This window comes from Papaver somniferum, chromosome 11, assembly GCF_003573695.1.
Source record: "Papaver somniferum cultivar HN1 chromosome 11, ASM357369v1, whole genome shotgun sequence".
Taxonomy (NCBI): domain Eukaryota; kingdom Viridiplantae; phylum Streptophyta; class Magnoliopsida; order Ranunculales; family Papaveraceae; genus Papaver; species Papaver somniferum.
Genome location: NC_039368.1, coordinates 122,471,681 through 122,486,006, shown reverse-complemented (window position 1 = coordinate 122,486,006; position 14,326 = coordinate 122,471,681). Strand labels below are relative to the sequence as shown.

Here is a 14,326-nt window from a genome sequence, read left to right as displayed (position 1 = left end):
CGCTCTTTCTACAATTCCATGGAAATAAATATTCGATCAAACGACGAAAAACACACTATCTACATAGAAAGATGACTAATTCTATGGAATTAAATCCTATCAAACACAACTTAAATATAAATAACTTTATGGATTTCTCACAAAATTTACACGGCTGCTGATGCGGTATCATATTACTTGGGGGTGCACCAATCCAAAGGTAAGGGATGTTTTGATTTTTGGTACACCCCCAAATAATATATTACCTCCTATCAGCAATATTGAAAAAAATTGCCCAATATTTTATTTAGCTTGGTGAATCCCTCTCTCTCCCTATGAGGGGTTCCCGGTCTCGTCGTTTCGCTTCTCGTGTCTTGGTTGCTCGGCAGTCGCATGCACTACAGTTGGAAATGAAAAAAGTTTTATTCAAATATGTATTGTCATTTCACGGGGAATCCGGTGCATTTGCCCATCAGTTTTATTGGTGCCATTTCGTGGATGCCATGAGCACAAGGACAGATGCAAAACATCGATGTCTGTGCATGTCTATCCGTCAATATCTTTGCACGCGCATCACACGCAATCAATTTAGAGATTAATTTTTGGTCATTTCGTACGATTCAAATTCAAATTTCAAAACCACCTACGAACGCTTGCAGGACACTGATTCAACAGCTACTCTTTCTCTGTCTCGCTCGCTCAACGGGTTTAAGGTTTTTTCCTCAAAGGGTTCTTGCTTGGAGCCATGCATCGGTATGTAGATTGTTGATTTGTTCAGTTTATGTTTCATTTTTTTCATGCTGGATTTAGGGTTTCGTTTATTCAAGACTGATGTTCATTGTATTTCGTCATCTTTTCAGACGCCGTCGTCACCATTCCGGTTCGGTAAGTGACCTAATTTTTATACTTGGCTTTTCTCGGGATTTTTTCTTTTTTTTTTGGTTAGATTTCTATTTGTTAGAATGGTGTATGTGTTGGTTCTTCTTAGAGGCTTAGTCAATCCATGATTAAGAGTTTTTTTTTTGGTAGTGAAAGCAATCATCATTGTAGTTCTAACTATGTCAAAATGAAAATAGAATAGATTTTTATTTTATTTTGTAGTGCATTTAACGGTATTTCATCTGTTGCACCTGTTAGGCAAATGGGCCTACACATGATCAACAATTAGAAGCGGAACAAATCCAAAGTTTGATTGATCAAAGGATCAAAGAGCATCTTGGTGGTGCAGGATCCCAACAAGTTGGTGCTGCTTTCAACCAGCATCTTGACTCTTACACACAGAGACCTTGTCTTCCAGTCATGCTTCCAACTGGTATGCCTGCGTATGGATCACAAATGCCCGAAGCCGAACAAACCCAAAGTATGATAACTTTGATTGATCGGAGGATCAAAGATCATCTTGGTGCTGCAGGATTCCAACCAGCTGTTATTCCAGGTTAATTGAACTCTGTGTAATTTGTTTTTCATTATTACAGCCTCCTTGTTTGCAAGCTGCACGGTTTAGCTGTTTTCTAGTTGGTTCAATTTAAGTTTTGTGGCAAATAACTATTTTGTTAAGATTTATACATGCATGCAATGATGCATCCAATGATGCACCTGCACTAAAATTTTCACACCCAGCACTATTTAGTTCACTACTAAGATCTTTAATTTTTATCTCTGAGATGACAAATCTGTTTGATTTGGACTCATATTGAGAAACAATGATTCTTCATAGTTCATACATCTTCCATCAACTTTTATAAGGACATGAGAGTAAACACCACAGTTTGAAACTATTTCTGGATCTAATTAGTCTAGTCTAGACAAGAGAAACAAGAAACACTTAAACCTGTAGTCTATGGTAAGTATTTCGGGGAATATTATCCCTTGAAAGCCACTTTTTTTTTTCTTTTCTGGTTGGGGCATTGGGGAAACAAGAAATAAGATTTTGTATGCACCAAGCTTTTGAACAGAAATTAAGAGAAAACTTGGTTTGAACCTTTAGGGATCATTGAATTCCAACTGCCATTTCCCTCGACTTTCAGGATAGTGAAATTGAGGATACTCTTCAACCTATATATCGTACCCAGGTTAGAGGATGACCTATTGCACACTACTTAGACAGTTAGACTATTGATCACCAAATCCGAAGTCTTCTCTCACGGGCGGAGCTCGGTTTTGAGGAATAACAGGCGGGCAAGTCACCAATCGGTGCATGCTTGGGAGCCAGCTGGGTTGGGTGGGCAACTGCACAGACACCCTTCAATGTGGCTCTGCCCCTGTTCTCCCGTAGTATCTGCTTTTCTAACATGTTCCAATGCGTGGGTATGCTTGTCACCATGTAGTAGTGCTGCACATGTGCCCTTTCTAGTTTTCATTCCTTAAATCTTTTTTGGATGGCCTTTTTCAGGTTACGGTGGTCAGCCATTGAGTCCTCCACCAACTGTGCCTGGGGGAACAACCCATACTTCAAATGCCCCCCCTAATCCAGGAGCTATGTCTCAAGGAAATCCAACAACGCTTGTAAGTGGGGCAGTTGATGGATATAACAGTAACGAAGATGCCTCGGTTTTACAGAGACCAACTCAAGGTAGTAGTACCACCTCTTCATGTCTTCTTAACAATGAGCGAGAGTCTTCGTACCTCGCTGAATATGTGCGAGAAGCAAAGAACCTAGCCAAGGGAACTACTGTTCGTTTCGGTAGCTGGAATGTAGGGTCCTTAACAGGAAAGTTAAGAGAGGTAGTTGATACTGCGGCTAGAAGTGGTGTAAATATCTTATGCGTTCAGGAGACTAGATGGGGACGCCTGGATGAGGTGGAGGTGGAAGACACAGGCTTTAGGATATGGAACAGAGGAGGAGAAAAACCAAACGGAGTAGGCATCTTAGTTGACAAGAGCCTTAAGAACAGAATATTTGGCGTTACAAGAAAAACTGGGATCATCCTAGTCAAGCTCATAGTTAGTCATATGGTTTTGAATGTCATAAGTGCGTCTGCCCCACAAGTATATGTAAGTGAGGACGCCAAGCAGAAGTTCTGGGAAGATCTGAATGGCCTGGTCAGAGGTGTGCCTAGTAGTGAGAGGCTTATCATTGGAGGAGACTTCCACGGTCACGTTGGCAGAAGTAGGGAGGGGTTCCACAGGGTGCATGGAGGGTTTGGGTATGGTGATAAAAACCAAGAAGGAGAAGAAATCTTGAATTTCGCTTTAGCCAATGACCTCATGGTAGCTAACACCTTCTTTAAAAAGAAAGAATCCCATATTGTTACCTTTATAAATGGTGAGTACTCTAGCCAGATCAACTTTTTTCTTGCTAGGAGAGGGGATAGAAAGGAGTGCAAGGAATGTAAGGTTATACCTGAAGGATGTGTTGTCTCACAACATCAGCTCTTGGTATCCGATTTTGTCTTTGGCACCAAAACTACATGGACCAAGTGGTGGAAGCTCGCAGAAGATGCCCCACGGGTATTTGAGGATAAGACGAAGGCTGAAGGAGTTACCAAAATTAAAGATAGGACTGTGGCAGGAGTTACCAAAATTAAATATAGGACGATGACAGAAGGAGTTACCAAAACAAGGAGAAAAAAGATTGGCAGGAGTATGAAGGATAGGAGAGGCAACCAGCCATGGAAAGCAGGTGGCGACTGGCGTCAGAAGGTGGCTGTGGAGTCGCTTGGAGTGACGACGAAATGGACGCGAAAGTAAAGATAATGTGTATTCCCATTTTCTAGGATGATCCTGTGTAGAACATCTTGTGTGATGGTTGATTATCCAATTATGTTTTTTTGACGGGTGCTGAGGCTTGATCCTAGTGACCATCTAATCCTTCTTTTATTATGCTTATAGAAACTGATGCCAACTTTTGTGCAGATGATGAAAGTTGAACTCTTTAACATATATATTCTCCAGTATGATCTTAAAATTCTGGTTCTGTAAATTATGAACCCACTGATTCGGGTCTTAGTACATTATGTGTTTTGGTAACCCATTGACATCCATCAATATTTGATTCTTGTGTTTTAGTTGATCAATTTTTTAGGGATCAGAATTCTCTCTTTATGTCTGTAACTTTGTGCATTCTTCCTTCTAGCTGTCATATAGCTTGAATTTGGCTTTTGTATGGTTCTGTTGCAGTAAATTGGGATGTCGAGAAGGGGTCAAGTTTGCCACTATGAAAACTTACTTGATTTCAAAAACATCTTAATGTGTCAGCTCAATCATATTGGTGGAACAAAGTTTTATTCAAAGAGTCCCGTTGGTCTTTTTGGTGCCATTTCGTGGATGCCATGAGCACAAGGACAGATGCAAAACATCCAGGTCTGTGCATGTTTATCCGTCCATATCTTTGCACGCGTATCACACGCAATCAGTTTAGAGATTTATTTTTGGTCATTTCATACGATTCAAATTCAAATTTTAAAACCACCTACAAACGCTTGCCAGACGTTGATTCAACAGCTACTCTTTCTGTTGGTTAAACTTCAACATAGAAGTCACTAACAAGTTGGTTAGGACAAGATTAGGAAATTGATGTAATCCTAAGGGAATTAGAAGTCATCTAGTTCTAAGAAAAGGAAAGACATGTAATAAGGTAATAGGACTAGGAAAAGGAATTCATAGTTCTATATATATATGATCACCAAAGTTGTGGTTGATCATATGAGCAAGATTAGAGCTTGTGTTTAGTTTTGAGAGATTTTCTAAACATCAATAAAGAGAGTTGTCTTTATATAAGCTAAGTTTCATCTTGCAGTTGCCATTAATTAGTATCAGAGCTTGTTTCTGAACCATGGAAAACGAAACCACCATTGTGGGTGCAAAACAGTTCACGCCACCATCAATACAAGTTCCAATCCTCAACGCCACAAACTACACAGCATGGGCCATGAGAATGAAGGTACTGATGAAAATCTACAAAGTTTGGGAAACAATTGATCCTGGTACATTGGACCTAGACAAAAACAATGTTGCCATTGGATTACTCTTTCAAGCAATACCAGAATGTCTTGTTCTACAAGTTGGTGAACAGGAAACTTCAAAGAAAATTTGGGATGCAATAAAGGCACGTAATCTCGGAGCTGATCGAGTTAAAGAAGCCCGTCTGCAAACCTTAATGTCTGAATTTGAAAGAGTGAAGATGAAAGACACTGATACTATTGATAGCTTTGCAGGAATGCTATCAGAGATAGCCTCAAAAGCTGCGTCACTTGGACAATCCATTGATGAAGATAAACTGGTAAAGAAGTTTCTCATTAGTTTACCAAGATCCAAGTATATTCATATCATAGCTTCTCTCGAACAAGTATTAGATTTAAAGAAGACTAGCTATGAAGATATAATTGGAAGATTGAAAGCATATGAAGAGAGAATACTTGATGAAGAAAACAATGGTGAAACTCAAGGAAAACTCCTGTACACAAACTCTTACCAACAAAACTCTGCGACAAGAGGAAGAGGTCGTGGAAGAGGTGGAAGAGGAAACAGAGGCTGAGGAAGGGGAGGAATGTTTAACTCACAAGATAGAACAACAAGTCAGAATGATCAAAACCAAGGGAAAGAAAAGAAGGATAGATCAAACATTATTTGTTACAGATGTGATAAACCAGGACACTTCTCCTGTGTGCCCTGAAAGAATACAAAAGATGGAAGAAACAAACAAGAATTAAACAAGGGAAGCAAATACAACTCTTTTCATGCACGAAGTTGTATTCTTAAACGAAGGGAAACTAATACCAAAGAATTACGAATCAAAGGATGGAGAAGAAGGAATCTAGTATTTAGATAATGGAGCCAGCTATCACATGACTGGTAAGAGACACTACTTTTCTGAGCTCAATGAGAAAATCAAAGGACAAGTGAAGTTTGGGGATGGATCTTCTGTAGAAATTGAAGGGAAAGGATCAATTCTATTTCAGAGCAAGACCGGAGAACAGAAGCTTGTCACAAACATCTACTTCATCCCAAACTTACAAAGCAACATTCTAAGTTTAGGACAAGCTACAGAAGTTGGATGTGATGTTAGAATGCGACAAGATTATCTAACAGTTCATGACCCAAGTGGAAGACTTTTAGTTAGAGTCTCACGCTCACAGAATAGACTCTACAAGATAAGTCTCATGATTGGAAGGCCATTATGTCTGAATATGAGACTGGAAGATCAGACATGGAAGTGGCACGCAAGGTTAGGACACATAAGCTTTAGAACTTTAAAGGCAATGTCTCAGAACAAGATGGTTCGAGGGCTACCACAGATAAACGATGAATCAAGGATCTGTGAATCATGTTTAGTTGGGAAACAAACGCGTCAAGGTTTTCCAAAAGCAACAACATTCAAAGCCTCAAAGCCATTAGAGCTTCTTCATGCTGATTTATGTGGTCCTATTACACAAAAACCCCTTGCAAATAACAAATACATATTTGTTATTATAGATGACTTCTCAAGATATATGTGGTCTATTCTTATGAAAGAAAAGAGTGAAGCATTTGACAGATTCAAAGCTTTCAGAAATCTGATAGAAAAAGAGTTAAAAGAGGAGGTCCAAATGCTTAGAACTGATAGAGGAGGAGAGTTCACTTCCTTAGAGTTCAAAAAGTTCTGTGAGTCAAATGGAATCAAAAGGAAACTCACAACACCATATACACCACAACAAAACGGAGTGGTTGAGAGGAGAAACAAGACTCTAATGGAGATGACAAGAAGTTCTTTAAAGGCTATGCAGGTACCTAATTATCTATGGGGAAAAGTTGTACGACACTCCACATACCTAATAAACAGGATACCTACGAAAGCTCTGAAAGACATGACTCCATATGAAAGTTTGCCAAAGAGAAAACCAAACATAGATCATTTAAGAGTGTTTGGTTGCAAAGCATACGCAAAAGTTGATTCTGCAACTCTTAAGAAACTGGATGATCGATCTCAGACTCTTGTGAATCTAGGAATTGAGCCTGGATCCAAAGCTTACATATTATTCAATCCAACAACGAAAAGAGTGATAGTGAGTCGAGATGTGGTATTCGATGAAAAAGCAAACTGGAACTGGAAAGAAACTAATGATGGACCAAGTAGGGATCCAGGAATGTTTCACATGAGATGGGGTCAAGTAATTGATGAAGGCGAAGGACCCATAATCATCAACACCAATGGAAACAATGATGTTAAGTGCTCTAAAGAAACATCAGTATACAGAAGAGAAGAAAAGGGAACGCTTCTTGTGATTGCAGTCTATGTAGATGATCTATTTTTGACTAGCAACTCCGTTAAGGTGATCAATGAGTTCAAGAGAGAAATGTCATCAAATTTTGAGATGTCAGACCTCGGAAAACTCACTTATTACCTTGGCATATAAGTCCATCAAGGAGTAGATGGGATTCAGATTAAACAAGAAGCTTATGCAAGGAGAATTCTGAAAGAAGCAGGACTTGAAACTTGTAATCCAACTAAGATACCAATGGAGTTTGGAATTAAAGTTTCAAAGGCACAAGAAGAAGCAAAGATTGATTCAACGAGTTATAGAAGAAATGTTGGATGCCTTAGATACTTGTTACACACAAGACCAGACTTGGCTTTCTCTGTGGGAGTAGGAAGCCGTTATATGCAGAGTCCACGCAAGTCTCATGGTGATGTAATAAAGAAGATATTGAGATATCTAAGAGGAACAATCAGCTATGGATTGAAGTATGGTCGAGGAGGATCAAAAGAAATTGTTGGGTATAGTGACATCAGTCATAATATTGACCAAGATGATGGAAAAGTACAACTGGTCATATATTTTATCTAGGAGAAGCACCTATTACATGGTGTTCACAGAAGCAAGATACTGTAGCCCTCTCATCCTGTGAAGCTGAGTTTATGACCGCAACAGAAGCAGCTAAACAATCAATATGGCTTCAAGAACTGTTGGGTGAAATCAAAGGAAGAGAACCTGAAAAAGTTCTCATCAAGATTGATAATAAGTCTGCAATTGCACTCACTAAAAATCCAGTGTTTCATGGGAAGACGAAACACATTCACAAAAGGTATCATTTCATACGAGAATGCATCGAGAAGGAGGTCATTAACGTTGAACACATACCAGGAACTGAGCAGAAAGCAGATATATTGACAAAGGCATTAGCTCGGATCAAGTTTGAAGAAATGAGACAACTGATTGGAGTACAAGATATGTCACGAGTAAGGTTGAATCTTAACGGGGAGAATGTTGGTTAAACTTCAACATAGAAGTCACTAACAAGTTGGTTAGGAAAAGATTAGGAAATTGATGTAATCCTAAGGGAATTAGAAGTCATCTAGTTCTAAGAATAGGATAGACATGTAATAAGGTAATAGGACTAGGAAAAGGAATTCATAGTTCTATATATATATGATCACCAAAGTTGTGGTTGATCATATGAGCAAGATTAGAGCTTGTGTTTAGTTTTGAGAGATTTTCTAAACATCAATAAAGAGAGTTGTCTTTATATAAGCTAAGTTTCATCTTGCAGTTGCCATTACTTTCTCTGTCTCGCTCGCTCAACGGGTTTAAGGTTTTTTTCTCAAAAGATTCTTGCTTGGAGCCATGCCTCGTTATGTAAATCGCTTGATTCGTGCAGTTTATGTTTCATTTTTTTCATGCTGGATTTAGGGTTTCGTTTATTCAAGACTGATGTTGATTGTTTTTCGTCATCTTTTCAGATGCCATTCTCACTATTCCGATTCCGATTCCGATTCCGATTCTGTAAGTGACCTAACTTCGGTTTTCTCTGAATTTTTTTTTTGTTCATTTTAGGTCTTAGCTCCTAAGAAATCAAGGTTTTTCTTTTTTTCTTGTAGATTTCTATTTGATGATTACGAGTTAAGTTTTCTTTTTTGGTACCGAAAACAATCATCATTCTGGTTATAAGTTCTAACTATGTTATCAGCCTTATGTCAAAATGAAAATAAAATTGATTTTATTTAACGATATTTCATCTGTTGCACTTGCTAGGCAAATGGCCCTACCTGTGATCAACAATTAGAAGCGGAACAAATCCAAAGTTTGGTTGATCAAAGGATCAAATAGCATCTTGGTGCTGCTTTCAACCAGCATCTTGACTCTTACCCACAGAGACCTTGTCTTCCAGTCATGCTTCCAACTGGTATGTCTACGTATGGATCGCAAGCGGAGCAGATCCAAAGTTTAATACTCCCTCTGTTCTTTTTTAATAGGCCGGTTTTGTTTTTAGCCAATAACCTCATGGTAGCTAACACCTTCTTTAGAAAGAAAAAATCCCTTATTGTTACCTTTATAGATGGTCAGAACTCTAGCCAGATCAACTTTTTTCTTGCTAGGAGACGTGATAGACTGGAGTGCAAGGATTGTGAGGTTATACCTGAAGGATGTGTTGTCTCACAACATCAGCTCCTGGTATCCGATTTTGTCTTTGGCGCCAATTTGACCTGTGTTACTACCCACATGGCATCTATTGCAAAAATTAAAAAAAAAAAAATCCGACTTTTCAAATGGATATTTTTATTAATGAGATATCAAATGGATAAAAACTAAGCAATCAATTGGACTTTTCAAATTCCCATCCAGTCATTCTCATGTAGCATCACAAAATTATAATTCGTAATTAGTAATATTAAAACCCTTCACTGCTACTAATATACGTTAATACATTCTCTAATTACTTTAAACGTTATCGTATGAGGTCAAATGATCGTTTCAAATTCTTCCCATTCGAATACTTACACTACTAGCACTATATGAGAGATGCTACATTCAAGTTGTGGATTACTATACGGAAATAGATTCATGGAAGAAGCAAGAAAGTCTCCAAAACCAAAAACCAAAACCAAAACCAAAGCTCTTTTCCAGTAGCAAGTACCAGGTCGAGCAGGGATATTGTCTCGTAAAGACCGTATCCCCAAGGTTGTGATGAAGTTTTTACACCGACTGTCTGCTGGTCGAGACGCAACTTACCCGAAGGTAAGAGTAATCCTTAACACCTTCAGTGTCTTGTTCGTTTTCGGCACAGGGGGAGTAGTGTCCCATCACTTCCATGGGATTACGCATTCGCGACCATGTAGGTGATGAGGCCACGTACTCCATGTCCCGGCTGCAGCGCTACAGGGTGATTATTCCCCTTCACGATCCTGCGAGCTGCAGAGCTACTGAGGGATGTCCCCTTTCACAATTCTGCCATGACTGTTTACTTGTTCGCGGTTTGCACAGTCCTACTAAGAGAGAAAGCTTGAAACGAATAATCAAAGGTATAGAGGGTAAAGAAGGGTCCAGTCACGTACCTCATGTACATACCTCCTTTACGTGGATCACTGCCCTCCACGCTGCTCCGTCGAGCGCCAACTCTCTCTTCAAGCCTCGGTCCTTCAGGTCCCGTTTATACATTCATCCCAAGTTAGTTTCGGCCGTCCTCGTTTCTTCATTATGCCTTCGGCTCGTCCGATGCGTCCTAAACGTACCGGGGCCTCAGGCGGTGATAGACGCATTTATGTGTCTAATTTGTCCCAATTGTTTATATTGTTAGTGCTCGATTTTGTACTTATTTGGTTATTTTATGTCTTTGTAGGTGTTTTTGGAGAAATAAGCTTTTGCGGCGAAATTGGCTAAAAAGTGGTTTTTGCGCTCGTGGGAGAAAATTACTATACGGACTCTCACTTTGGATAAGGGGTAACCTAATTACTAAGGGTCACCCATTTTCAGGGCATGTACTAAAGGGACACCGGAACTGGATAGGGGGAGGTCATCTTCAAAGTTTCAAAACTGGATTTTGGCGGAAAAAAAGGAAGCAACGTCAACAGTTTTGGATCAAGGATTTGAGCGACCTATGAGGCGATTCAATGGGCAAATTTGGTACCCACGGACTCTACAAGACATAAGGGACCTGTTAGAAGCGATTAGACCCATCTAATTGGGCTGGATAAGTCAGAAAATCCACACAAAGTCAAGACAGTGCACACGGTTTCTGTTTAGGGTTTGAGATTAGTTTGAGAGATTTATGGGATATCTTGCGTGGGATATACATCAAAACAGTTGGGTAAAAGTCCTAGAAGATATTTGAGACGAGAGAATAGCTAGAAACAGCCTGTAACACAACAAGAAGAAGATTATTCTTCAAACAACCCGTAAAGAATAATGGAGATTTCCAAGGGGTTTGATCGAGTTTCAAGGGGATTTAAAGCCTATAAATAGTTGGTTTTATGTCAGAGAAGGGGGATGAAGAGTTAGGGGTCGATTGGGAGGCCAGCAGAGAGGCGCAGGAGGAGTTGCAGGAATTGTACCTGCTGCTGCTGCTGCCATTAACAAACCTTGAAGAACACGAATAACGGACTGCTCAGAGCAGTCTTATTTTCTGCAGCGTCAACAGCAGCAGCTGGGTGTCGTTGTTTTACTGCAGCTCACTGGTATTGTTTCTTTCTGGACGAATTTTGTGGGTCACAGAACCACTGTTTTATATTTTTCACTCTTTTAATCATATTTTGAGCATCAAGTATGTATTTTGAGAACATTGAGGACAATGTTAGGTTTAAGTTTGGGGGTATGGGAGAAACTTTTTAGTATGAATAAATAAACTCCAGAGCTTAGAAATTTATGCCTATTGAGGATTGCACTAACTAATCTAAGTGGATGGAAGCATTTTGATTGTAGGAGTTTGAGGAACCAATCTGATTAGATGGAAACATCTAAAGAGTCTATTCATAAAAGCACAGAGCTCAGGTGTTAGAAATAACAAGATAGTTTCACCATATCTCGTTGAGTCCTTTTCACTTCTATTTTTATTTTATTTTGTTTTTAAACTATGTTTCTCTAAGTGATAGGTGGGGCCCACGATTCAAGTTGTTACCAATGCTAGGGTGAATTAGAGTGATTGAGATACCATGAAAAAAAAAAGTTGAAAAAGAAAAAGAGATAAAAAAAAATGGTAGTTACCAAAAAAAAAAAAAATTTGAGACCAGACCATTTGACCAAAAGGAATAAATTCAATAAAGTCGACCACTGGTACCCTTGTATATGCCAGTTGTGTTGACCTAGAGTTAGGTTATCGACCACTGGTACCCTTGTATATGCCAGTGTGTTGATATTAGTCAGACTAGTATCTCAATCCATTAGGATAGGTTCATTTTGGCGGAGGCCTTCAGACAGATATGGGAAACGCCGTTCACTTAGTAAACATCAAAACCATACATGTTTTTCTATATCCATCTTCTTGATCTATCCATGTGATTAGTTTTGACTCCGAATATGATGTCCATAGTGCAACTATCTGAGTAGAGCTCTGTCACTTTATATGAATTTTAGTATGCTTGAGTGCAAACTCGTGTACAACAATTGGAAATTCGCATCAGGGTACTTCTTCCTGTAGTCAATAAGTATGCCAACCAAGGAGATTCTTTAGTGCCTTCCAAGGTTCTGCGTAGATAGCTAAGGTCTGGAGTACAGGTTTTGTGGGTATATCTCTGGTAAGCCCTCCCGAGACTATAACTCGGCCACTAGGGCCACCTAGGGGTTTAAAGGCTTATTGCATACGCTAAATGCAATCGACGATGCCTGCGACAGTGAGTTAGAATTTTATTTTGTAGTTTTGATTTGCTCGGGACTAGCAAATAATAAGTTTGGGGGTATTTGATAGACGCATTTATGTGTCTAATATAGCTCATTTGTATATATTGTTAGTGCTCAATTTTGTACTTATTTGGTTATTTTATTTATTTGTAGGTGTTTTTAGAAGAATAAGGATTTGCGGCGAAATTGGCTGAAAATGCGGCGTTTGGACCTCCGTTGATAGAGTACCGGAAGCGCCCCAGAAGTGTACCGGAAGTACCCCAGAAATACCCCGGAGGAACCCCGGAAAAAGTGCGGAAAATGCCCCAGAGGACACTTGCTATACGGATCCTTGATTTTGGATAAGGGGTAACCTAATTACTAAGGGGTGACCCATTTCCAGGCAGCTGCTAAAGGGAGACCAGCCACAGATAAGGGGAGGTCAACTTCTCAAATTTAAAAGTAAATTTTGGCGGGAAAATGCATGCATCGTCTGGCAGATTTTGGTTCGATTATTGGAGGAGTTTTAATGCGATTAAACACCGGAAATCAGTTGGGATAATCCTGTTAGACCTAAACAGACCCTATGCAAGTGATTGGGCTGATCGAATTGGGCTGGAATGGCCGTGAGAAGCGATCAAAGTCCAAACAGAATACGTGTTCTCTGTGAAGTTTTCAAATATATTTTTAGAAATTCTGGGAGAGTTTTACGTTGAATTAAAGTGTATCTAGTCTTGTTTAAGGATTAGGAGAAGTTTGGAGCGTAAGAAATTGCCAGAAGACGCGTACAAAGCAACAGAAAAGAGATTTCTCTCTCAACTGCACGTGAAGAAAAAAGGGAGATAAACTCGGATTTAATCGAGTTATTTGGACCCTATTGGTATATAAAGGCTGGTGGGAAGTGAGAGAAAGTTTTATCAAGAGTTAGGGGTCGATTGGGAGGCCAGCAGAGAGGCGCAGGAGGAGTTGCAGGAATTGTACCTGCTGCTGCTGCTGCCATTAACAAAGCTCGAAGAACACGAAGAACACACCAGCATAGACAGTCGTTTATCAACAGTGTCAACGACTAGCATCCGAGGGTCTTAAAACAACAGCGTCAACAGCAGCCGTGAGGTATCGTTTTTACAGCAGTGGTATTCTATCGTTCTTCTCTGGACGCTTAAAGAGGGTCGTAGTTTCACTGTATTATATTTTTCACTCTTTCAATCATATTTTGAGCATCAAGTATGTATTTTAAGAACATGATTATTATGAGTAGCTAAACCCCAATACTGGGATGATGGAGGAAGCTGTTTTTCAGCCATGTGGTTATTTAAATAATTCTTAATTCACTTTTTGCACCGATTTTAATTGATTTATGATTTCAATTAATTACTTGTGATTTTGTTTGATGGAACATGCTTAGTCCTAGGGATTCTTGATGTGCCATGCTTATAATATACAAGTAATATTTTATGGAATCTAATTTGGAAAAGATAGAGTTAATACTTGTTTTATTTTGAGCTATAATCGCCTAGGATTATTTTCTGAGCCACTTGAATATGAAACACATTGGAATCCTGAGTCCTGGTTCCTCTTGATCTTGTGACATATATTCTGTATATATCTTAATTTTTAAATCTTTACAAGTCCGAGCAACGAATCCTTATTTACCGCAATCGAATTACTACAACAAAATGGCGCCGCCGACGCGGACTTGTATATAGATTTGTTTTTAGGTTTAATTTTTTTAATTTATTATTATTTGTTCCTTTTTACGTTTCTTTTTGTGTCTTTGATTTACAGGTTTGAAGTGGAATACTAAGGACTTGGGAACAAAAAGCTTAAAGCTAAAAGCT

The 14,326-nt window shown here is 39.2% G+C and overlaps 1 protein-coding gene across 1 annotated transcript; it reads left to right on the top strand.

Annotated features, from left to right (window-relative positions):
* The first annotated feature begins 484 nt into the window (after positions 1-484).
* LOC113320727 lies at positions 485-3,962 on the top strand. The gene is made up of 4 exons (XM_026568620.1): positions 485-732; positions 840-864; positions 1,117-1,414; positions 2,372-3,962. The coding sequence occupies exons 1-4, from the start codon at positions 725-727 to the stop codon at positions 3,667-3,669; spliced, it is 1,629 nt and encodes a 542-aa protein (XP_026424405.1). The 5' UTR covers positions 485-724; the 3' UTR covers positions 3,670-3,962.
* Positions 3,963-14,326: the final 10,364 nt, after the last annotated feature.